We start from the raw sequence: 21914 nt of genomic DNA, 5'->3' as shown, positions 1-21914 counted from the left end.
AAGTCCGGGTTTCAAAGTTAAACCACACCTATATGAGGTGGGATGCTGTGACAGCCAGCAGGCAGCTCGCGCGCCCTCATGCTCCTCCTCACTGCTCGATGGGTGTAAAAAGGGACCTGAGCCGGAAACCAAACTTCTCTCTTCTAACTTTTCGTTTTTCTGTGAGGCGAAAGAGGAAAACGACGCGACCTTTGGTGTCAGGTCCGCGGCTCTGTTCCTGATCTGCTGCGTGGAATGTGCAGGCGGTTTTCCGCAGGCTGCACACGCGTTTCCCCCGAGGAGCCAGCGGGCCGCTCCGCCGCCGTCTAACGGACCATGGATGAGGTGAGTAGCTGAGCCCGACCCGGCCCGGTCCGGTCCATTCCTGGTACCGCAGGCAGACATGTCGAGCTTTTGAGGGAAGTTAGGCAGAAAGCATGAACTCCTGCAGACGGAGGGGCGTAAAGTTTGGGCCCAGAGACGCGATCGGAACCATCCGACCCGCAGAGGTTCCACCTGCAGAACTCCCAGAACCACAGCAGAACCTCAGCCCATTCTACAGTTAGAAGCGGGTCCAGAACCGATGTCCTCCGATTAGACTTCCTAGATTACAGCTAATCTGAGATAATCCGCGCAGAGTTTGATCGGTTTGTTCATAAAGTTCGGGGTTCCGGTACCAGTAGAACCAGTTGTTCGGGTTCCTGGTCCGGTTCGGATGAGCTACTGGAAAACAGCAACAAGCTGAAATTATGAGGAAGCAAAATGTTCAAAACGGGAAGTTCAGCAGAAAGCAGCGGGTTGATAAACAGCGTGAGGCGAACAGAACCAGAACCTCCAGAACCTGCAGCTGAAAGGAAATGATGCTGCTCTTCCACTGAGCATCTCTGCTCTTCTTATTCCTTTATATGCTCATATTTGGAGGCTTTAATATCCTTTTAAATATTTGAATCAATAAATATTTCATCAGCTCTTTCAGCAGTTTGAGCTCCACCTGGAACAACAAACTGTTTCCCCCTAAATATGCAACAGCCTGTTCTTAAAATGACATTTCATACAGTATATCATTTATTTTTATAAGTTAACGGGATGCTTAATGATTAAATTGGAGATATAGAAATCAGTGATATATATTTCTATTTAATACTGCAGTCATAATTAAAGCTAACCTCTATCTGGGGCCTCCACCCCCACTTTGGGAACCCCTGGTCTACATTGTTGAAGTTTGCTTAAAAACTTTGATCAGTTGCTTAGAGAAATGGGAAACCTCCCAGATGGCGGTTCTAGAAAGGTCTCCCACGGATCAGCGAGGAGCTCTGGGTTCCTCCTCAGAAAAAGGAACCAGCACCGGTTCTGGTTCAGGTTTTAAGTACCAATTTGATTCCAGTTTTCTGGTTTCGGAACCGATTCTTTTCCATCCCATTTGGTCGGATCTCGCTGACACTGAAAACCTTTTTACCTGAGGGTGTAATTTGAATGTTCAGCAGCTGGAGGTTATAGCAGCTGTGGGAGAGATGAGGAACGGAGGGAACGCTGAACTCAGCCTCAGTGTCTTTGTTGATGGCGGGGGTGAAGAGCGGAGCAGAATCCATCTGAACCTGCGAGGCATCACTGCCAGCAGAACCAGAACCATTTGAAGAAATTCCAAGAATTGTTGGACCGATGGCATGAAAGCAGAAAAGATGATCCAAGGTTCTGCTGAGGATGTGGGCCCGCTTTGAACCATCGGAACCAAAGGCCTAGTTACAGTAGGAGCCATTCAAAATTTCCCCACTTTCCTGGATGGTCCCTGGATGGTCCTTGGCTAGTCCCTGGCTAGTCCCTGGCTGGTCCCTGGCTGGTCCCTGGCTGATCCTTGGCTAGTCCCTGGCTAGTCCCTGGCTGGTCCCTGGCTGATCCTTGGCTAGTCCCTGGCTAGTCCTTGGCTGGTCCCTGGCTGGTCCTTGGCTGATCCTTGGCTAGTCCCTGGCTAGTCCTTGGCTGGTCCTTGGCTAGTCCCTGGCTAGTCCCTGGCTGGTCCCTGGCTGGTCCTTGGCTAGTCCCTGGCTGGTCCCTGGCTGATCCTTGGCTAGTCCCTGGCTAGTCCTTGGCTGGTCCCTGGCTGGTCCTTGGCTGATCCTTGGCTAGTCCCTGGCTGGTCCTTGGCTGGTCCTTGGCTGATCCTTGGCTAGTCCCTGGCTGGTCCCTGGCTGATCCTTGGCTAGTCACTGGCTAGTCCTTGGCTGGTCCCTGGCTGGTCCTTGGCTAGTCCCTGGCTGGTCCTTGGCTGATCCTTGGCTAGTCCCTGGCTAGTCCTTGGCTGGTCCTTGGCTGATCCTTGGCTAGTCCCTGGCTGGTCCCTGGCTGATCCTTGGCTAGTCCCTGGCTAGTCCCTGGCTGGTCCCTGGCTGGTCCTTGGCTAGTCCCTGGCTGGTCCCTGGCTGATTCTTGGCTAGTCCCTGGCTAGTCCTTGGCTGGTCCCAGGCTGGTCCTTGGCTGATCCTTGGCTAGTCCCTGGCTAGTCCTTGGCTGGTCCTTGGCTGATCCTTGGCTAGTCCCTGGCTAGTCCCTGGCTGGTCCTTGGCTGATCCTTGGCTAGTCCCTGGCTAGTCCTTGGCTGGTCCTTGGCTGATCCTTGGCTAGTCCCTGGCTGGTCACTGGCTGATCCTTGGCTAGTCCCTGGCTAGTCCCTGGCTGGTCCCTGGCTGGTCCTTGGCTAGTCCCTGGCTGGTCCCTGGCTGATCGTTGGCTAGTCCCTGGCTAGTCCTTGGCTGGTCCCAGGCTGCTCCTTGGCTGATCCTTGGCTAGTCCCTGGCTAGTCCTCGGCTGGTCCTTGGCTGATCCTTGGCTAGTCCCTGGCTAGTCCTTGGCTGGTCCTTGGCTGATCCTTGGCTAGTCCCTGGCTGGTCCCTGGCTGATCCTTGGCTAGTCCCTGGCTAGTCCCTGGCTGGTCCCTGGCTGGTCCTTGGCTAGTCCCTGGCTGGTCCCTGGCTGATCCTTGGCTAGTCCCTGGCTAGTCCTTGGCTGGTCCCAGGCTGGTCCTTGGCTGATCCTTGGCTAGTCCCTGGCTAGTCCTTGGCTGGTCCTTGGCTGATCCTTGGCTAGTCCCTGGCTAGTCCCTGGCTGGTCCTTGGCTGATCCTTGGCTAGTCCCTGGCTAGTCCTTGGCTGGTCCCTGGCTGGTCCCTGGCTGGTCCTTGGCTGATCCTTGGCTAGTCCCTGGCTAGTCCTTGGCTGGTCCTTGGCTGGTCCCTGGCTGGTCCCTGGCTGATCCTTGGCTAGTCCCTGGCTGGTCCCTGGCTGGTCTGTGGCTGGTCCTTGGCTAGTCCCTGGCTGGTCCTTGGCTGGTCCCTGGCTTGTCCCTGGCTGGTCCTTGGCTGGTCCTTGGATGGTCCTTGGATGGTCCTTGGCTGGTCCTTGGCTAGTCCCTGGCTAGTCCCTGGCTGGTCCCTAGCTGGTCCTTGGATGGTCCTTGGCTGGTCCCTGGCTGTTCCCTGGCTGGTCCCTGGCTGGTTCCTGGCTGGTCCCTGGCTTGTCCCTGGCTGGTCCTTGGATGGTCCTTGGATGGTACTTGGCTGGTCCCTGGCTGTTCCCTGGCTGGTCCCTGGCTGGTCCTTGGCTGGTCCCTGGCTGGTCCTTGGCTGATCCTTGGCTAGTCCCTGGCTAGTCCTTGGCTGGTCCTTGGCTGATCCTTGGCTAGTCCCTGGCTGGTCCCTGGCTGATCCTTGGCTAGTCCCAGGCTACTCCCTGGCTGGTCCCTGGCTGGTCCTTGGCTAGTCCCTGGCTGGTCCCTGGCTGATCCTTGGCTAGTCCTTGGCTGATCCTTGGCTAGTCCCTGGCTAGTCCTTGGCTGGTCCTTGGCTAGTCCCTGGCTAGTCCCTGGCTGGTCCCTGGCTGGTCCTTGGCTGATCCTTGGCTAGTCCCTGGCTAGTCCTTGGCTGGTCCTTGGCTGGTCCCTGGCTGGTCCCTGGCTGGTCCTTGGCTGATCCTTGGCTAGTCCCTGGCTAGTCCTTGGCTGGTCCTCGGCTGGTCCCTGGCTGGTCCCTGGCTGATCCTTGGCTAGTCCCTGGCTAGTCCTTGGCTGGTCCTCGGCTGGTCCCTGGCTGGTCCCTGGCTGGTCCCTGGCTGATCCTTGGCTAGTCCCTGGCTGGTCCCTGGCTGGTCTGTGGCTGGTCCTTGGCTAGTCCCTGGCTGGTCCCTGGCTGATCCTTGGCTAGTCCCTGGCTAGTCCTTGGCTGGTCCTTGGCTGGTCCCTGGCTTGTCCCTGGCTGGTCCCTGGCTTGTCCCTGGCTGGTCCTTGGATGGTCCTTGGATGGTCCTTGGCTGGTCCTTGGCTAGTCCCTGGCTAGTCCCTGGCTGGTCCTTGGATGGTCCTTGGCTGGTCCCTGGCTGTTCCCTGGCTGGTCCCTGGCTGGTTCCTGGCTGGTCCCTGGCTTGTCCCTGGCTGGTCCTTGGATGGTCCTTGGATGGTACTTGGCTGGTCCCTGGCTGTTCCCTGGCTGGTCCCTGGCTGGTCCTTGGCTGGTCCTTGGCTGGTCCCTGGCTGGTCCCTGGCTGGTCCTTGGCTGGTCCCTGGCTGGTCCCTGGCTGGTCCTTGGCTGGTCCCTGGCTGGTCCTTGGCTGGTCCCTGGCTGGTCCCTGGCTGGTCCTTGGCTGGTCCCTGGCTGGTCCCTGGCTGGTCCCTGGCTGGTCCCTGGCTTGTCCTTGGCTGGTCCTTGGCTGGTCCCTTGCTGTTCCCTGGATGGTCCCTGAATGGTCCCTGATCCCCTACAATTACTTTTTAAACATAAATGTTTGTACTAAATTATTGGAGGGTAGAGGACTGCCATTCGGCTGGCGATGGGCCATTTTGAATAACTGCTGCTTTAAAGGCCGGGACACCTCACACTGAGCCTGAACTGAAACCATCACAGAAAGGAAGTAGTGACAGTTTTTCAGTACCGAGAAGAGGAACACAGGTTGGAGGTGTTTTCTGCTTCCTGTGTTTCACTTTGAAACGGAACATGATGAATCCTCTGCTCTCATCGACCTTTGACCCCAGACCCCCAGCGGGACCCTGGATGAATGCTCCTCTGCCTTCATGTGACCCACAGTGCAGGCGCTGACGTGTCGGCCCCGCTTGCCAACAGAGCAGAAAACAATTACCCTTTCTGAGGATCAGCCTCCGTGAGACAATGAGAGCGTGTGTGGGACCCTGCTTCCAGTTTCTGGGAATTAAGATTCTGATCAAATGAGGGAATGATGTGAAAGAGGCCAGAGTTAAACGGAAGGAGCAACAGAAGCAGCAACCCCCGCCCCCCCAAGCTCTCATCAAACTGAGCTTCCAGGAGGGTCTTCAGCTCATATGAACAGCATCCAGAGTCGGTCAGTTTGCACGGGTCGTGTTTTACCAACCCGTATCCGCCCGAACCCGTTAGGATGACTACCGAACCCGACCCGTCATCCGCGGATATCTTCAATTCAAATCCGAACCCGACCCGTTGATATTTAACCCGCAACCCGACCCATTAACACATCAAGTAATAGGCTATAGTACGCTGCGCTGCAGAACAGCGCCATTGACACTGCGGCAGACGTGTATGCACTGACTTTGGCCTTTTTGGAGGGAAGCCTACACTGCCGGCAGGGCTTTAAGCTACAAGGGTGACCCCAGTGCCTGATTAATATAACATTTCTGATGTCCATAACAACACACGCGCATGAAAAAAAAATTCACCAACTACCCGCCCGCACTAAAAAAATATCCGCTTGACCCTGCGTACCCCTTTATTTTTATTTATTTATTTTTTTTTACCCGCAAAAGAGCATTTTAGCGGGTGACCCGTTGGGGACCCGCGGGGACCCGACCCGTTGCAGGACTCTAGTTTGTCCTACTTTGGCCCCGCCCACGCCTTCGACGCATCCAGCTCTGTGAACGAGTCCTTCCTCCACCGCGCCTCCATTGGCTGTATGGCTGCTAGCTGCTTTGACATCAGGACCATTGAACAGAGGTCTGAATAGTTTATTTTCTCCTGCTATCAAAGCTACGTTTCCTGCGATGTTTACCCCGCGGCCTGCCTACAGAAAGACACATCTGCAAACGCTTTATTTCTCCCCATATCCAGCAGCACTGTGGGAAATTACAAACAGGGTCCTATGTGCTGCTTAAGCCAGGCATACATTGTACCATATTTACAATCGTTGTACGCAGCTAAAGCTCACACTGTATGACCAAACCGCAGTGTTTAAAAGTTCGCAGCTTACGATGTCTGTCCTCACACTGTGCGACCCGACGCTCTGATGCGATCTACCTGCTCACACTGGCTGAGCTAACATGGCTACCACGGTCTGTCAGTTTTACAGTAAGAACTCCATTTCACTATTGCCCCCCCGCCATGCTGCTGGGTATACAGCAGAGAGGAAGAAGAAGAAGAATCCTTGTTTGCCCACTGAGCGATTTGCCCACGACCACCTTAAGATGGCCGACTGAATTTCCGACATGTTTAAGCTGGTGGAGATTCTCATTCATCCAGGTCGTAGTCATTCCAAAAAAAGAAAATAAAAATCAATCCACTGGACTTTGTTTCCAAGTTTGAAGACGTTTCTCTTCCATCCAGGAAGCTTTTTCAATTCAAAATGTCAGAAATAGCGTTCCAGGTTTTATACAGCAGCCCCATCTTTTGAAACAACTTCGATTTTTCTCCTAACGTTACGATTCCTGATGGGGAGGTTGTCTTTAGAGGCTGATTGCCCCTCGTTACCCCCTGTTCACTACACCACGCACTGTCAGGCTGAAATCGGCCCGAAAAGGGCAAAAAATCGTACAGTGCATGCCTGGCTTTAGCTAGCTAATCTTTACTGACTTTTGCCAATATCAAGCATCAGAGAAGTTTTTCTCTTCTCTTTGGTCCATGGTGGGGGAATATGGCCCCATCCAGGAAACACACAGCCAGGCAGAGGAGCTCCGAGCCAGCTCCCATGTCAGAGGATGAAGAGAGCACATCCAGTTAGTCACAGTCAGAGAAACAGGACTACACTGGAAAACAGGCCAAGCTCCAACATCTGATATTTCTCTCCAGGATGGAGTCACAGCCAAACAGGAGCAGACCAGATGAAGCTACTATGAGAAAAAGCAGAGAGAGCAGAACGTTAGAGATTGAACTAACAGATTCTGCAGAATAGGAGAATAGAGATAGAATGAAGCAGAATGAGGAAAAAGGGGTCCCTATGTCCTCCAGCAGTCTAAGCCTATAGCAGCATAACTATAGAGATAGCTCAGGATAACCTGAGCCACTCTAACTATGGTGATGATGTCACCAGTGTCACAGAACTCAGGAAAGTTAACAATGGTATCAACACGGGTCGCTTGCCGAGTCATCTGACCCAGGTAGACACGCGTCAATGAGCTGTACCCGATTTTTCCTGGGTATAAATGGGTTTTTGGGCCAGTGGGAAACGGCTATTATAGACATTGTGTTAGCAAAGTCCTGAATCCTTTCAGCAGGTTGAAACCATTTTTATTTGATCTGAAATGCTGGTTAAAAAAAAAAAAAAACAGTCACTCTAGCTGTTAACATGTAAAACTATCCTCACATCTTTACACATTTTGAAGAGATGAATGGAGCAGAACCAGAACCTGCCTGGGAAGGAGCAGGAGAGCCCAGAGCGTAACCCAGATGGACTGCTGCTCTTCATGGGTGTCACAGAGTTACAGAAATAGATTTCCTCTCTGAGCCACTGATCTATGACAAACCCTAACCCCGCTTTCTCAGCATCAACCACCTGATGCGGTTAGGGTGTTTGCTTTGAGTTTACAGCTATATCTCTTCATCAAACACCCCCGCTGCTAATTAAAGGAAGCGTTGCTATGGTGATTTCTATATCAAACAGAACTGAGCAGAAATCAAGGAGCTAGTTACTTCCTGGACTGAGTTCTGAGTCAGATCCACTTGTCGGTCTCAGATCCAGGAATGGGAGCTTTCTGCTGAACCTTCGGCTCTGAGTAAACCAGTAACCAGGGAAGGGAATCTGATCAGGAAGTTTAGCATCTCTATGAAAAGGGAAGTTGATGCTGATAATAAGGTTTAGAATGTCTCTGTTCAGTTAGACAGAAAGCAGACCTCTGCTCTGCATGGTGGTGCAGCTCTAGTCAGTCTTCCCAGGAACTGCTGGAAGTAGTTCTGCTGCTCAGGTGGATGAAACAATGGAGAAAACAATTCCACCAACCACCTCTATAGTGTTTACTCTGACTGAAGCAAAAATTTGATGTTTTTTACTCATAACGTGAAATGAGATGTGGATGGTTTTATTCTCCACCTGAAGCCAGATGTGGACAGGCTTCTGTGAGCAGAGCAGTGTCATCAGTATAGCATCGCTGACCTGGACTCTCATCAGAAACTCGTGTCTGCCGAGTTAGTCTGTTAAACTCGACTCGTTCTTCTCTGTAAAGGCCGCGATGAGTTTGCTTTCTATTCACCGCTGGTTCTGTAGTCAGTTATTTTACCACAGAGGAACATCTGTGGGTGGCTGTAGGTCTGGTTTTGGTTAACGTTCAACAGCAGGGTGGACTTCCTGTTTGTCCAGAAATAGAGCCCCAGAAAGTGATGTCTGATCTCCCTGTGAAGAAGAACGGCAGCCAGCCTGCGCCGGCCTGCTGTCTCTTTGGGAGCGCTTGCTGCCTTTCGGCTGTGAATCACCAGCGTTTCTGTGGGAGGCTTACTAAGCATTTTCACAGCTGTTTTTCCTGCAGTGTCATTTCTTTCCTTGATGATCTGAACGTTATCTCTGGGACGTTCCTGTTGTCAAGCAGCTGTGCTGCTTTTTCCTGAGGTCAGAGAGGGGAAACATTTGAACGGGACCTTCCACCTGATGCCGAAGCAAAATAAAAAAGTTCCTTCAGGAGAACCAAAGCCAGAAAGTCTGCAAAGCGCTGCAGCCTCTGATTGGGTCTAACTGAACCGGTCTGTGCCTGACGGAGACCAGCCGGCGTCTACGGTGCCCCTGCTCTGTTCTTTCTTCCTGTTTGGCTCCAACAGGGCCGCAACCACGTATTTCTGAGGCGGATGCCAACACGGCGCCCCTGATCATAACCAAATAAGAAGTTTATAGTAGTGGCTCAACATTTTCTGTGGCGGAAATATAAAATCTTAATGGCCTGAACTCCATTTTCAGAGTTTGAACATTTTTGACATTTCTGTTGCATTCCATGAATTTGCACTTGCCCATTTGTCAATCATAGCATCAAATAAAGTAGACCGTGCCGCACTGTTTTCAATAGAGGTCAATGCAACTGGAACAAGCTATCGTTGCTCATATTTGAACGAAGGTGTGTTTTGATGAGCTTCAGCTAAATGATCTCTCTGCAGGTGCAACTGTCAGAGGCAGGGTTAAAAATACTTTAAAGGCTTCTGTCAAATTTGGAAATACCAAATCAAGGTTCTCTTGAATGAGGAAATGTAACTTCTCTAGAGTCTTGTAACCCTTCAGCAGACGGCTCGCTGGGTATATTTCTTGAATATTATCTATTGAAAAAAATTCAATGAATGTAAATAGTCCTTTGGTTATTGAGTCAGACATGTGGCTGGCCATCAGACCTGTACTTTCAGTTGGCCATCCGCCATCATTACCCAGCATGCAATGCGGCCAAGCTAGCTGAACTGTTTTTATTTCACCTTAACGACCCAGAAACTGAATGAGACTTTTATCCTTTTTAAGACTCGGTGAGTTAAGTTTAGCTAAAAAGGTAAAGCAAGGAGGGAAGGAAGGTCACTGCAGAGAAGAGGTCACCTCAGAGAACAGCCTAAGAGAACAGGTCACCTCAGAGAACAGCCTAAGAGAACAGGTCACCTCAGTGAACAGGTCACCATAGAGAACAGGTCACCTCAGAGAACAGGTCACCTCAGAGAACAGGTCGCCTCAGAGAACAGCCTAAGAGAACAGGTCACCTCAGAGAACAGGTCACCTCAGAGAACAGGTCACCACAGAGAACAGGTCACCTCAGAGAATAGGTCACCTCAGAGAATAGGTCGCCTCAGAGAACAGGTCACCACAGAGAACAGGTCACCTCAGAGAACAGGTTACCATAGAGAACAGGTCTCCTCAGAGAATAGGTCGCCTCAGAGAACAGGTCACCTCAGAGAACAGGTCACCTCAGAGAACAGATCACCTCAGAGAACAGGTCACCTCAGAGAACAGCTTACCTCAGAGAACAGGTCACCTCAGAGAACAGATCACCTCAGAGAACAGGTCACCGCAGAGAACAGGTTACCTCAGAGCACAGGTCGCCTCAGAGAATAGGTCGCCTCAAAGAACAGGTCACCTCAGAGAACAGTTCACCTCAGAGAACAGGTCACCTCAGAGAACAGATCACCTCAGAGAACAGGTCGCCTCAGAGAACAGGTCGCCTCAGAGAACAGGTCGCCTCAGAGAACAGATCGCCTCAGAGAAAAGATCACCTCAGAGAACAGCTAGCCTCAGAGAAAAGATCACCTCAGAGAACAGATCACCTCAGAGAACAGGTCGCCTCAGAGAACAGGTCACCACAGAGAACAGGTCACCTCAGAGAATAGGTCGCCTCAGAGAACAGGTCACCTCAGAGAACAGATCACCTCAGAGAACAGGTCGCCTCAGAGAACAGGTCACCACAGAGAACAGATCACCTCAGAGAACAGGTCGCCTCAGAGAACAGGTCACCACAGAGAACAGGTCACCTCAGAGAACAGGTTACCATAGAGAACAGGTCTCCTCAGAGAACAGGTCACCTCAGAGAACAGGTCACCTCAGAGAACAGATCACCTCAGAGAACAGGTCGCCTCAGAGAACAGGTCGCCTCAGAGAACAGGTCACCTCAGAGAATAGGTCGCCTCAGAGAACAGGTCGCCTCAGAGAACAGGTCGCCTCAGAGAACACATCGCCTCAGAGAAAAGATCACCTCAGAGAACAGCTAGCCTCAGAGAAAAGATCACCTCAGAGAACAGGTCGCCTCAGAGAACAGGTCGCCTCAGAGAACAGGTCACCTCAGAGAACAGGTCGCCTCCGATAACAGGTCGTCTCAGAGAACAGGACACCTCAGAGAACAGGTCGCCTCAGATAACAGGTCGTCTCAGAGAACAGGACACCTCAGAGAACAGGACTTGGCATGGAAAGCAGCTGCTTCTGCTGCCTCTGCTGCTAGCGGTCTGAACGCTGCATTAGAGGACATCCAACACATGGGGTTGGTTTCTGTTCACCTGCCAGCTGTGTTTGCTCCATTATTAATCTGTCTGTTTGGTTTGAATGAACCCTGATGGATGCTTTTAGAAGAAGCGTAGCTAATAATATAAATACAAAATGCAACCCACCATGCAGCCTCTTTTCTCAGCCCTGTGTATTATTGTCACTAGAACTTCGTTAGCCAGACATATTTGCTTTACAAACACATTTCAGAGCCTTAGTACTTTTTTATTGGGTTTTGACCATTTCATATAGAGTGTTGCTGGTGAAGATTCTCAGTCATCCAGGTCAGAGTCATTCCAAAAAAGTTACAAAAATCAATCCACTGGACTTTGTTTCTAAGTTTGAAGACTTTTCTCTTCCATCCAGGAAGCTTTTTCAATTCAAAATGTTAGAAATAGCAATTAGTTCCAGGTTTTATACAGCAGTCCAACAAGCTATGGGGCATTGCAGGCTAACAAAGAAGCCAAACCACCCCCATTCCAAAGGGGGGGACCCGTTCATCCGTTTCTATTTGCGTGTTTTCTAAACAAAAACAAGGCTTTTTTTTTTTTTGGACCACTCTATAAAGCCTCAATTTCAACGCTATTTCTGACATTTTAAATTGAAAAAGCTTTCTGGATGGGAAGAGAAACATCTTCAAACTTGGAAACAAAGTCCAGTGGATTGATTTTTAACTTTTTTGGAACATATAGAGTATTGTTCAAAACAAACAGGCGTCTTCCTGCAGAATGACGGAGCTGCTTCGTCCTCTGACATGGGAGCTGGCTCGGAGCTCGTCTGCCTGGCTGTGTGTTTCCTGGACGGGGCCGCCTGTGGAGCTGGTTGACAGTTGCCTTTTGTATCTATGCTTCTTTTTCTATGTCTGCTTCTGTCTCCTTGAACCCCAGTCGGCCTCAGCAGATGGCTGCTCACACTGAGCCTGGTACTGCTGGAGGTTTCTTCCTGTTCAAAGGGAGTTTTTCCTCTCCACTTTCGCTACAAGCATGCTTAGTGTGAGGGATTGCTGAAGAGTCAACTATCATCCAGCTGTGACTCTTCCATCAGGCGTTAGGTGTTTCCTCTCAATGATTTCTCTGTTGGCCACTTTCCAACCATCTGAAGAACAGTTTCTGTGTGTTGGTCTGAGGAGGCCCTGATGAGCCGCTAAGGGATGTCAGAGACCCGCACCCTGTGATCATAAAACTCCCCCAGAGAAACACTCAGAGCATTTTGAAAGGTTTGCTAAACATAAAGCAACCGCCCCGGACAGGAATAGTGTGCAGCTCCATCTCTACGTTTATTGCATTTGCATTTTGCTTAATGTCAGATGTGTTGAAGTGTGACTTCCTTCCTCTGTTTGACTACAGGCAACGAAAGAGGAGCCTGCCCAGCCAAAAAAGCCAAAGTTCCTGAGCAAGGCTGGCTGGGTGAAGAAATCTCACGGCCGACTGCTGGCGAGCTACAAGGACCGCTACGTCCAGGTGGAGAAGACGGAGATGGTGGTGTATGAGAACGAGGTACGCCTCAGCCTCTTCTTGGAATCCCGTCTGCTGCCTTCCTCATGCTGAGAAGGTTCTCTGTCTTCCAGGACCTGCAGAACTGCCTGGAGAGACTGGACCTGGAAAGCTATGACAAGTGCCATGAATTAAAGAGTCCCTTCAATAAAAAGCATAGGCTGGTTCTGATCCGATCCCCAAAGTCTGGAAATAAGGTTGGAGCAGAGAAATACCTTCATTTATTTATTAATCACACTGAATAAATAAATGACCCCTAAACATTTATGACTCTAGACATTAAACATTTATTTAAGGTGAAAAAGAAAATGTTGGTTTAACTGCAGGTTGGTTGTTGTTGTTTTTTTTGGGTTGCAGTTGTCTAATCTTTTGTCATAAAGGTTTCCTCTCTAAGAAAAGAGAAAGTCTGATGATCTTAAAGTTTACAGACATTTACTGCTAAACACCTGCATGCTGGACATCTGGAGGATTTAGACCATTTTAAACATTTCTGTTATAACTACTACATCTCCTCAGGTGTCATTTAAACACGCAATTTTGCGTCCGATCCGACAGAAAATCGTGCCTCAGACGTCGTGACGTTTAGCGCTGATTGAAAGTCAATGGGGATGATTTCCAGCAGGGAGCAGCGTAGCTCAGATTGATTTCATGGGTCTGGCAGGAAGAGAGACGCGGTTACAAAGTAAAACACATCCGCTTTGGAGGAAAATCCAAAATAAAATGTGATAATCTGAAGGGGAAAGACATTAAAGAATAAAATAGAAAACTTTCCCCATGATAGGAGTTCAGGAGGACAGCAAACGGATAAAGCAGTGATCCTCTTTGAGCCTCACAGAAACCAGAATAAAGAGGAGCAGACAGAGCAGGTCAGCGCAGCGTATCTCTCTCACCTCTTTATGGAACAAAGAAAGAAAAACTCTGATAAACTTCCCAGATCTCTCTGGGAAACACCTCTTTGCCTCAGTCACCATAGAAACCGCCCCACGCTGTTTAGTGCTGCGTTTATCTTTCTTTAGACGTAGATCTCATTATGTTTTTAATAGATGAACATTATCTATCTGTTCTGGTTCTACACAGTTAATAACAGTGTTAAATATGCAGTGTCAAAGTACATTGACTCTTTTAGAGTTACTGCAACAACAACTGGAGTAAAATATACACTGTGTAAATTTCTAATTTAACACTAATTCCGAGTGAGACCAAATGCACTCTTAAAGTGTTACTTTAACACTGCAAAGTTATCCTGTGTAAATGCTGCACAGACAGATAGGTAGAGCTTTGCTTTATAGAATGAGCCAGTGATTTTTATTTTTAAGAACTTTCCATAATGTGTCCAAGTCAAACATGGACATTATTTTTTTTTATTTATAGCACAGAGACAGAGTGAAATAATTCTGCACAGATCTGCTCATCCTGTCTAGTCAGATTCTCTCTATACGCAGTCAGTGTGACATGGAAAAAAATCGGATAAGAGATTAAAAAGTCGGACGCAGTCGGTGTGATCGCGGCTTAAAAGTGAAAAAATGACCCCGTGGAGACTCACAGTGTTGCTGTTCTATAAACTGGGATTAGCTTGTGCTAATTCAAGGCTTATCAGTGATATACTGATGTCTGTAAGGAGCTGCACCCCCGATGCACCTCCAAAGATGAGTGAACCCTGAAGGCCAGGCTGGTCCTGAAGGGTCTGGGTGCCAGCAGCTCTCTCCAGGGTAACGGCGCTCAGCTGTGAGGCTGAAAGCAGCAACACTGTGATCCTTACACGGCGGTGGGCTAATGTGTGCTAACTGAGAAACAGCTGAGGTCTGTTTTCCAGATCCATGATGTGAAGCTCCAGGCTCAGACTGCGGAGGAGAAGGAGGCCTGGATCAAAGCCCTCAGCGATTGCATCAGTCGGGCAAAAAACAAAGTCTTTGATGAGGTAACGCTCTCTGCTAACATGTCTGTCTCTGCATCTGCTCCTATGCCCAAACCGACCCTTAGCATCACGCCTTTATGGCTCCGCCGTGCCCTGCTCATCCCATTGAATGCCCGGCTACTTAAACCAGTTCATTCCCAAAAAATATGTTGTCTCTTTTATTTCTTTTTCTTGTCTGTAAAAGCTTTAATTCTGACACATTTCCCATAGGTGAAGGTTGACGACAGCAGTAATTTAGAACATATTACCCGAACGAGACCTCAGGGAAATCGTAACCGACGCCCGCCAACCAGAATCCACATGAGAGAGGTAAGGATCGCTGGTCCCACTGCAAAGACGGACAGTTCTTCTGACAATATTGGTGTTTGTTCTCCAGGATTATGTAGAACCATGACAAACAGAAAGGGTTGAGAACATAAGAGCAGTTTGTGTCATAAAACATACTAAGAAATGATCAGTTATATAGCTGCTCTTCTCTTACATGTTTGGAAACTTAGAAGAATAAAAGGTCCCGAGAAACTTTGTGCTCCTGAAATGATTGACGTGTCCCTCAGTCTCCTAAATATGATCTTTCCTTCCCAAAATTTCACTCTGTAAATATTATCTAATTCATTTTATGTCCATGGCTCAATTTCACAACACTTCATCTCCATAAGTTTTAAATGGTAAATGGCCTGTACTTATATAGCACTTTTTAAAGTCAGGAGACTTGACCAAAGAACATTACACTACCATCTATGGCAGGCCATTTTAACATTTATTAGCTTGACGGAATAAGTAATCCAGATGTCCCAAATACATTTCTTCCTAGTCAAAATAAACATTTCAGATATCTGAAAAGGAATTCTTACTAGTACAAATGACGTCACATTTCCCATTGATGTATATTGGGATTTAAATGACAGGTCCTGATCAAAAACAACACCAAGATTTTTTACTTTATTATCTGAAATCAGTTTAATCCCATCCAAATGAAGTGACTGACTAATCAGCTTCTTTTTCAAAGACTGGTCCAAAGACTATAACTTCTGTTTTGTCTGCATTCAGAAGCAGAAAGTTAAGAGTCATCCAGGTTTATATGTCTTCAGACATGCCTGTAATCTATGTAATGGGTTAGCTTCATCTGGATTATAGACAGATATAGCTGGGTATCATCAGCATAACAGTGGAAATTAATCCCATGCTGTCTAATAATTCTACCGATTGGGAGGATGTATATAGTAAAGAGAATTGGTCCTAGCACTGATCCCTGTGGTACTCCACAGGTAACCTTTGAGCATGTTGAAGATCTATCATTAACATGAACAAACTGAAATTGATCAGATTGATCAGATTTAAACCAGTCTAGTGCTGTTCCTTTAATTCCAACAAAATCTTCAAGTCTTTCTAAAAGAATATTATGATCAACTGGATCAAATGCAGCACTGAGATCCAACAGGACGAGCACAGATACAAGTCCATTATCTGAGGCCATGAGAATATCATTAGTGACTTTCACCAGAGCTGTTTCATTAATTCTATTCATCATATAATTTGTTGTGTGTATCTTTTCCCATTATTTGCTTTCCCTTTCTTAGGTAGCTGATGTGTCCTCTGATGGTATCCTGCGTTTGGATCTTGATCTTGAGGATGCAGTGATGCCGAATGGGACAAATAATGCTCAGACCGATGGTACCTCTGAAACGACGGCATATCCAGCTGCCAGTGATGGCGAGAAACAATCAGTGTCGGTTGCAGAGGAGAAGAAGGTCATCAAGCCTCCCATGCCTCCTAGCAAGGAGGCTAAATCCAGTCTTTTACCCAAGAATGAGCCTGATAAACAAGAAGAAACAGAGGTTTGTATATCTTTTCCCCAAAGAAATGCCATCTATCAGAATGCCTCTGCTTGAATTAGATGGTCTATAAAAACATGTTTCCTTTTTAAAAGGCCCCGAAACCCCCGATGCCGCCATCGAAACAGTCCAAACCCTGCGTCACACCAGAGGAAGAAATTTCAAATGATGAAGACACTTACGCTAAGAAAGGCACACCACCAACGCCTCCCATCAAACCCAGCTCAGCGGGCTCATTGGTTAACATTACAGAAACCTCCCCAACTCCCCACCCCCCTACACCTCCATCCAAGGACAAGAAGCCCTGCCAGCCGACACAGGGTGCAGATGGTGAAAGGAAGATGGAAGGAGACGGTGAGGTTGAACAGCCAAGACCAGCCGTGGACAACAAAGAGGTAGACCAGCTGGGAGACAGTGCCGGCGAAGGTGAACCCGAGCGCACAATCAAGGGAGAGGATTATGAGTGTGACATTAGAAAGACTAGTGATAATGAGGCAGAAAAACCAGAAGAGGCAGAGAGAGAGGAGCTGTGTGCTCAGCCTTATGATGGCTCAGACTCTACAGCTTCTGATGATTCAGCAACTTCCCCTCAATTACTGCAGAGTTCTCCCCAAATGAATGTCGACCTAAATGAGCCCTTCACTGAGACCCTCAGCCTGAGTCCTCTGCTCTGCCACTCGCTTGGAGGAAAGGAGAAGAAGACAGAAGAGAAATCTGTAGACAGCGGTCAGCACTCAGATGATGGGAGTGAGGGCTCTGCTGGTGAGGATACGCCGGAAGCTTCCATATCTGCAACCCTGGAGAGCCACGGTGGCCTAGATGAGCTCACCGCAGCCGAAGATAAAGGTCAAACCTCTGTTAACTTAAGACAGCCGGCCAAGCTTCAGCTTAGAGCAAACTTTCATCCCAGCCGGCGCTCAGAGCCTTTACAGAAACCCCTCAAACCTTCTAACAAGGCCAAGTCTGCATCGATTGGAGATCTGCTGTCCGAATCCCTGGACTGCAATCAGCAGAAAAACAGCAGCAAAGCTGAAGACGGGCGTTTAGCAGCCTCAAAAGATTATGTCACAGAGCTTGAGACCGAGGTGGCGCTGCAGATGAAGAAGACCAATGAGCTCCTGAATCAGGCTCAGGAGAGCCACGTGGAGGTCATGCCTGAGGACCTGCTGGCTAAAGCCTTGGAGAAGCTCCAGAACGCTGACCGCGTCCTCAGAGAGGTCAAGAAACTGAAAGTGGCCAAGGAGAAAAGGATGAGCTGGTAAAACCAGTCTGACCTAGTCAACTGGGAATCGCCTGCTTGGACAGTCATTCTTCAGTCATTTGATATAAACCCACCCAGGTACAGAACAGACCTACCTTTCAGATGGTGACGTTTGCCCCGTTTCCACCAGCCCTCTGAAACCGATCCATGCCAAGTTCGGACCGAGCTCGAATCAGTTAACATGCTTAGCTTGGTTCTTACGACCATTTATGCATCCCGCTAGCACGGTTCCTCGCCTCCTATCGGCGGTCCACGATACTACAGATCTCAAAGAATTATGCTAACAAACATGTTGGCTCACGTAATATTCAGGAAGTTATGTTATATTAGTGATATTTCCTCATTTGCGGAATTTCAGGCGAAGAAGGCATCCTTCTGGGTGGTCCCAGGTCACACCGTGGTCTTCTGATGCCATTAACAGGATGAGAAGAAGTTGGTGTTGTGAACAGGTGCAGAGATCTGTGAATCACAAAGTTGAACACGGCAGAAAACCGGCCAAAAAAATGGCTCATGCGCTCTTTGTTATCAGAGAACCGAGCCACAGATGAACCGCGGCGAGCCCTGCTCAGAACTTAGTACCATGTTAGCGCGCTTCAGTTCAGTCCAGTTCAGTTGCGTTCCATTCACACGTAACAGTTATCTCGGTTACCAAGCTCGGACCGATCTTTGCACCTTTCTAAAGGCTGGTGTAAATGGGGTAATTGTGTTTTAGAGACTAAAACTGTATTTTTAATAGAACTGAGGTCGTCTGCTTATTTTGCTTTGAAACAATGGCCGACAGTCTGCTAGAGACGGTAAACTCGTTTAGTCTAATTTGATCTGAAATAAAAACACAGTATTTTAGAAAACAAGTTTAAATTTTTTTCAAGCAGAAGTTGGTATTTTATTGAGTAAAATTTAGAAAAGTAGTGCAGGTAATGGATCAGGGTCGATGGAGTAGGACCTCTAGGAGAAGAACCATCTTATTGTTTAACAGATAAAGCTTCCTGAGCAATTTTCTTTTATAGCAGATCAACATAAAATCAGCAGAATATGATCTTCTTGCACTTATAAGGCTTCATTTTTTTGTTAAAGCTTTAGTATTAACCCAGATTTAAAGGCACACTGTGTAACTTTTGGACACAAGTGCGCTAGACCTGTAACTTTCAGGTGCTGGAAAAACGATCAAGAAATAAGTTAAGATTTCCTAAATTAAGTATATTTACCCTTAATTTGAGTAGGTAAATAACTCAACTCAACTCAACTTTATTGTCAAATGTGCTACATGTAACATACAACACAGATGAAATTTCCATCCCCTCAACCCCACGGTGCATAATAAAATATAAAAATATATATATGTTAAATGAGCCATAGCACGAAAATAAAAACCTAAGATATAAAATAAATATTAAAATATTAAATATGTAAACAGTAGTGTGAATGGTGCAAATAGTGCATAGAGTAGCAGTCCTGGGGAGAGTAGTGGAAAATAGTAGAGGATGGGGATATTGGGGGGTCAGGGGGGGGCAAAGGGGGGCAGGGCAGGGAGGGAATTGAGCATCCTCACTGCCTGATGGAAGAAGCTGTCTCTGAGCCTACTGGTTCTGGCCCGGAGACTCTGCAGCCTCCTCCCGGACGGCAGCAAGGTGAAGACATTGTGGGCGGGGTGGGTGGGGTCACCTGCGATCCTGGTGGCTCTGCCGGTGAGGCGGGAGTGATAAATGTCCAATAGAGAGGGGAGGGGGACACCGAGGATCTTCCCAGCTGCTTTCATGGTGCGCTGCAGTGTCTTGCGGCAGGCTGCAGTGCAGGCTCCGTACCACACGGTGATGCTGCTGGTCAAGATGCTCTCGATGGTGCCCTTGTAGAAGGAGTGCAGGATGGGGGACGGGGCTCTTGCTCTCCTCAGTTTCCGCAGGAAGTAGAGTCTCTGTTGGGCTTTCTTTCCCAGGGACGCGGTGTTGGTGTCCCAGGACAGGTCTTGAGAGATGTGGACACCCAGGAACTTGGTGCTGCTCACCTGCTCCACCTCAGCACCGTTGATGATCAGGGGAGCGTGCTGGGCAGGCCTTCTCCTGAAGTCCACCACAATCTCCTTTGTCTTCTCTACGTTCAGATGGAGATGGTTTTCCTGGCACCACGTGGCCAGGCGGCTCACCTCACTCCTGTAGTTTGTCTCATTGTTGTTGTTGATGAGACCCACCACAGTTGTGTCGTCTGCGAATTTGATGAAGATGTTGGAGCTGAATGTTGGAGTGCAGTCGTGGGTCAGCAGAGTGAAGAGGAGGGGGCTCAGCACACATCCGTGGGGGGCCCCCGTGTTCAGTGTGATGGTGCTGGAGGTGTTGCTGCCGACCCGGACAGCCTGTGGTCTCCCCGTCAGGAAGTCCAGCAGCCAGTTGCAGAGGGAGGTGTTGAGTCCCAGCTGGACCAGTTTGCCGATGAGCTGCTGGGGGACGATGGTATTGAATGCGGAGCTGAAATCGATAAACAGCATTCTGACATGTGAGTCCCTGGTCTCCAGGTGGGTGAGGGCTGAGTGGAGGGCGGTGGAGATGGCGTCATCGGTCGAGCGGTTAGACCGATATGCAAACTGGTAGGGGTCCAGATTGGGGGGGAGGGCAGACTTGATGTGTTGCATGACTAGCCGCTCGAAGCACTTCATGATGATGGGGGTGAGTGCGACAGGGCGATAGTCGTTGTGGCAGGTGGGGGGCGACTTTTTCGGTACCGGGATGATGGTGGTGGCTTTGAGGCACGTCGGGACGACAGCTTGTCTCAGCGAGATGTTAAAGATGTCAGTGAAGACATCCGTGAGCTCTGCAGCACAGTCTCTGAGGACGCGACCAGGAATCCCGTCGGGACCGGGGGCTTTCCTGGCATTGATCCTCCTGAGGGTTCTCCTCACGCAGTCCGAAGAAAGTGACAGCACCTGGTCGCCGGGGTGCGGAGGGATCCTTCGTGCTGGGGTGCTGTTGTCTACCTCAAAGCGAGCGAAGAAGTCGTTCAGCTGGTTCAGCAGGGAGGGGGAGTTGTCACAGGTCTGCGGTGGGGGCTTGTAGTCCGTGATGGTCTTGATGCCCCGCCACAGGTTTCTGGAGTCCAGAAACCTTGGCTGGTTCTTGGCTGGTCCTTGGCTGGTTCTTGGCTGGTTCTCGGCTGGTCCTTGGCTGGTTCTTGGCTGGTCCTCGGCTGGTTCTTGGCTGATCCTCGGCTGGTTCTTGGCTGGTTCTCGGCTGGTTCTCGGCTGGTCCTTGGCTGGTTCTTGGCTGGTCCTCGGCTGGTTCTTGGCTGGTCCTTGGCTGGTCCTTGGCTGGTCCTTGGCTGGTCCTTTGCTGGTTCTTGGCTGGTCCTTGGCTGGTTCTTGGCTGGTTCTCGGCTGGTCCTTGGCTGGTTCTTGGCTGGTCCTCGGCTGGTTCTTGGCTGATCCTCGGCTGGTTCTTGGCTGGTTCTCGGCTGGTTCTCGGCTGGTCCTTGGCTGGTTCTTGGCTGGTCCTCGGCTGGTTCTTGGCTGGTCCTTGGCTGGTCCTTGGCTGGTCCTTGGCTGGTTCTTGGCTGGTCCTTGGCTGGTTCTTGGCTGGTCCTTGGCTGGTCCTTGGCTGGCCCTTGGCTGGTCCTTTGCTGGTCCTTGACTCGTTCTCGGCTGGTCCTTGGCTAGCTCTTGGGAGGTCCTTTTTTGGCCCTTGGTTGGTTCTTGGGAGGTCCTTTGCTGGCCCTTGGCTGGTCCTTGGCTGGTTCTTGACTGGTCCCATACAATTCCTTATTAAGCATCAATATTTGTACTAAAATATTCTGCCATGATTTTTGGGCATTAAGATCTTAAGGGAAGCACCATCTCCTGGTCAGACCCTGTAATTCAGTGAAAGGGTGGAGTCAGAGTAAAAGAATGTAAGAGGGGGTCACTGCAGTGGCAGGAAGTGCGCTGCTATTCGGCTGCCGTTTGACTGGGAAGAGCCATTTTGAATGGCTGCTTCCTGTATCATCGATAGGGTGAAGCGTGAAGGTGTATATCGGCCTAAGGAATCATTTAAAATAACTCATATTCATCATCTATTTATGTCACAAAGTCCGCTGTGTGCCTTTAAACACATTTCATTGCTTTAATCTGTGATTTTTTAGCATTTTTTCAGATATTTACACACTGTTTATTTGAGGCAATGTATATAAATTTAAAATGATACTGCAGCATGAGTATTATTGATATTCCTTTTATAGCTCAGGAGTTTTTAGACTGACTGCATGATTGAAATGCCTTTTTCACATGAAGGGACCAGTTTCTAACAT

General features: G+C 49.1%; 1 protein-coding gene across 1 annotated transcript; it reads left to right on the top strand.

Moving 5' to 3' along the window:
* On the top strand, window positions 1-18023 carry plekho2 (pleckstrin homology domain containing, family O member 2). The gene is made up of 7 exons (XM_038269225.1): window positions 1-324; window positions 12494-12643; window positions 12715-12837; window positions 14454-14558; window positions 14766-14864; window positions 16133-16390; window positions 16483-18023. The coding sequence occupies exons 1-7, from the start codon at window positions 316-318 to the stop codon at window positions 17647-17649; spliced, it is 1911 nt and encodes a 636-aa protein (XP_038125153.1). The 5' UTR covers window positions 1-315; the 3' UTR covers window positions 17650-18023.
* Window positions 18024-21914: the final 3891 nt, after the last annotated feature.

The sequence above is a fragment of the Cyprinodon tularosa genome, unplaced genomic scaffold (genome assembly GCF_016077235.1).
Source record: "Cyprinodon tularosa strain WSP-4 unplaced genomic scaffold, ASM1607723v1 ctg724, whole genome shotgun sequence".
In the NCBI taxonomy this organism is placed as follows: Eukaryota; Metazoa; Chordata; class Actinopteri; order Cyprinodontiformes; family Cyprinodontidae; genus Cyprinodon; species Cyprinodon tularosa.
This window is presented reverse-complemented; position numbering and strand designations above follow the sequence as displayed.